The sequence below is a fragment of the Echinococcus granulosus genome (genome assembly GCF_000524195.1).
Source record: "Echinococcus granulosus chromosome Unknown EG_S00058, whole genome shotgun sequence".
Taxonomy (NCBI): Eukaryota; Metazoa; Platyhelminthes; class Cestoda; order Cyclophyllidea; family Taeniidae; genus Echinococcus; species Echinococcus granulosus.
Window position 1 is genome coordinate 433,271 of NW_020170438.1, and position 2,701 is coordinate 435,971.

Consider the following 2,701-nt stretch of genomic DNA (forward strand, 5'->3'; position numbering starts at 1 on the left):
GACACACATGTTGTAAACTCCTATGTATCTAACAATAGCAAAGCATTTATTTCGTCTTTATATTTGAGCATTTCTGGTTGAATAATTTCTTTAAGGATTCCCTGAGGAGGTTGGCAATGATTAACATCCGTGGTGGTAAAATGTTTCAGCTTTTCTGTCAAGTCACGTGAGAGCGACTGACCTCAACACGCATCGCTTTCGGAGCAGTCATAGCAGAGGCTAATGTGCAAGAGTGCATTTAATCTGGGCTACATGAGAGTAGTTGCATGTAGTACCCAACCACATTGCAGTTGGTGTTGTGTCGTTTTAATCAGAGGCAAAAATATTGTGGGAATCAGAGGGAGGAGATGGGATGTTGAATGAGTGACAGTGTTATGTACCATAATTACATTGCGCACACGATAATGACAACTGGAAATAATACATGCACTATGGCGCTAGAAGTGACAATGAGGGATGCATAGTTGCGCGGTGAAACCTGACTGAGAAGTGAAAATTAGAACTTGAATTCTTAGGTAAGTGGGGCGTTATTAATTGCTGGTATGATTATTTGCTTACGGAAATGTGGGTTATGGTAGGTAAGATGACGTCCGTTCCTTCTACCGGCTCGTGTTCTCTAAACACTTCTCACCTAAAATACGCATTCAGACATGCATTACATGGCATTTGTTTAAGTCACGCCCCCGAGTCAGTCATCACACGATTTGAATAAGTTGTCAGTAGACGAACCGTGTTAGTGGATACAACATTGCTCCTCACCCTCCTCCACATCAACCACGTCCTATTCCCCTTATGCGAATTCGTTCTTCTGTTCAATCTCTTCATCCTCCAATGTCTCCATACTATCTTCCACTCTTACTCATTCCAAAATTATACACATTAACCAAGTACGCACTAATGTTTGTCTCTTCTCTAGATCTTCCCTCAATTCCTCTACACGAGCTCTAATCCTACCAACTAATAATCTCACAGCGAGCCCTATTCTTCTCTAATGTTTCCTCTCATTCCCTCATTCCCTCTTCCTTCTCCTTCTCTTTCTCCACTTCCTCTGTCCCTTCATTCACATTTTCTCACTTTCATCATCTGTATATTCTCCAATTTCACTTCCTCCTCAATACCGAAATTTCCCCACACTTTGCTCCATCATTGATTCTACTTTCTCTTCAAACTGTCTCTTTTACTTTCAAGTCCTGATTCCATAACCTGCGTCTTGCCTTTGTGTCCCCACTCTTCTTCCTTGATATCTCCTTTTTCCATACTTCCCTGATTTGTTACACAACCTACGTCGTCATCTGCTCCGTTTCTATGTTCACTATTTCTTCTCTCTCTTCCCATCTAAACACGCAACCGAATTATCTGCATGCACGGTAAATTTCCAAACTTTTTATGACACACATATTTTTTTAATCCAAGCAGTGACGTGTATTTGGAACAGACAATTCGAGTAGATGGACATTAGTAAGTTGCTCGAATATCACAAGACCAAAGCACATTAATCGGATGTGTATGCTCCAATTATTCTATAGACACTCTGTTATCTAAGAAAACATTGCTCTATGAGAGCACATTCACCTAATTTTTGGACGCTTTACGCTACTTATATTACTTATGTTAATGGAGTCCACACGCTGCATGACATTTCTTCGGTACGAACGCCACCACTGGAGTCGGATGTGGTCTTTGCACTAGCAGTGGAAATTTATTTTGTTCACAATACCAATCCTGAGACCTTTTAAATAAAAGGGACAAAGTGGAGGGAATTCGATATGATAAATGATGTGAATCATCCCACCTTATCGCATTCATGGCGGGCTTAGTTACAGTGGCGGTATGGAGGAATCGTAGAACCACCGACAAATTCTTTTTTATTAACTACAAAGTACTTATTTGAGGCATGTTGTTTACAGTGCTTTTTTCGTTGTGCACCTGCTGTATTGTCTTTTTACACACGGCTACCATGAGATGGAGCTCCAAGTAGATGGTGCGTGAACGTGGGAAGATATTTCATAAAATTTATTTGGGGGCTAGGCTCTGTTTGACTAGATGTAAATTACTCGCTTGTTTCAGCTGTTGACTACTCACCTCCCATAATGATGCCTTCTGCTAACCATCTACACACCTCATCTACGGTTGGACATCCAACCTCCTTTCATCACTCATCATTTTGTGCCAAATGTGCTAAACCGTGAAACCACTGACTGCGTTTATTCACATTTTAGCTTTACCGCCTTTGACTTACTCCTACTTTGCAATACTGATTCCATTAATTAAATGCCATGGCCTTACTCATTCAATTTCTGGCTCCTCTTCTTTCCGGTGCTGAAAACCACTAATGAGTTTAATTAGAAACCTAGTCATGCACACTAAGTGCATCGTTTCACACATTCCTCGATTAGCATAAGAGGAAAGTCAAATGGAATGATACAAGGCAAAGAGCAGATGACACCATTGAGACTGCTCCAAAGCCAGTTCAGCAGTAGGAAAAGCAGCAGATTGCTAACTCACCTCAGACTTTGGGCATAATGAATGAGTTTGTTTGAACTCCATCAACAAGGCCCAATTACACATTCACAATTGACCAACACATGCAAGTACTCTGCCAGGGCTCACCGTGTCACGGCCAGGCGAAGGCCGGGATCATTGAGATAAAGCTTATTGCAGACATTTGCGAAACACACCACCACTCCTCATTTTGTGCCTC

The 2,701-nt window shown here is 41.4% G+C and overlaps 1 protein-coding gene across 1 annotated transcript in view; it reads right to left on the bottom strand. All coding sequences in view use genetic code 11, as the record gives it.

The window, feature by feature from the left end:
• Positions 1–1,335, bottom strand: part of EGR_06526 (hypothetical protein) — a gene marked incomplete at both ends in the record, with an annotated part of 7,294 nt that extends 5,959 nt beyond the window's left edge. The window contains one exon of the mRNA XM_024495775.1: positions 1,182–1,335. Within this exon, the coding sequence (XP_024349839.1) occupies positions 1,182–1,335 (154 nt within the window). The remainder of the gene's footprint in view (positions 1–1,181) is intronic.
• Between the last annotated feature and the right edge of the window lie 1,366 nt (positions 1,336–2,701).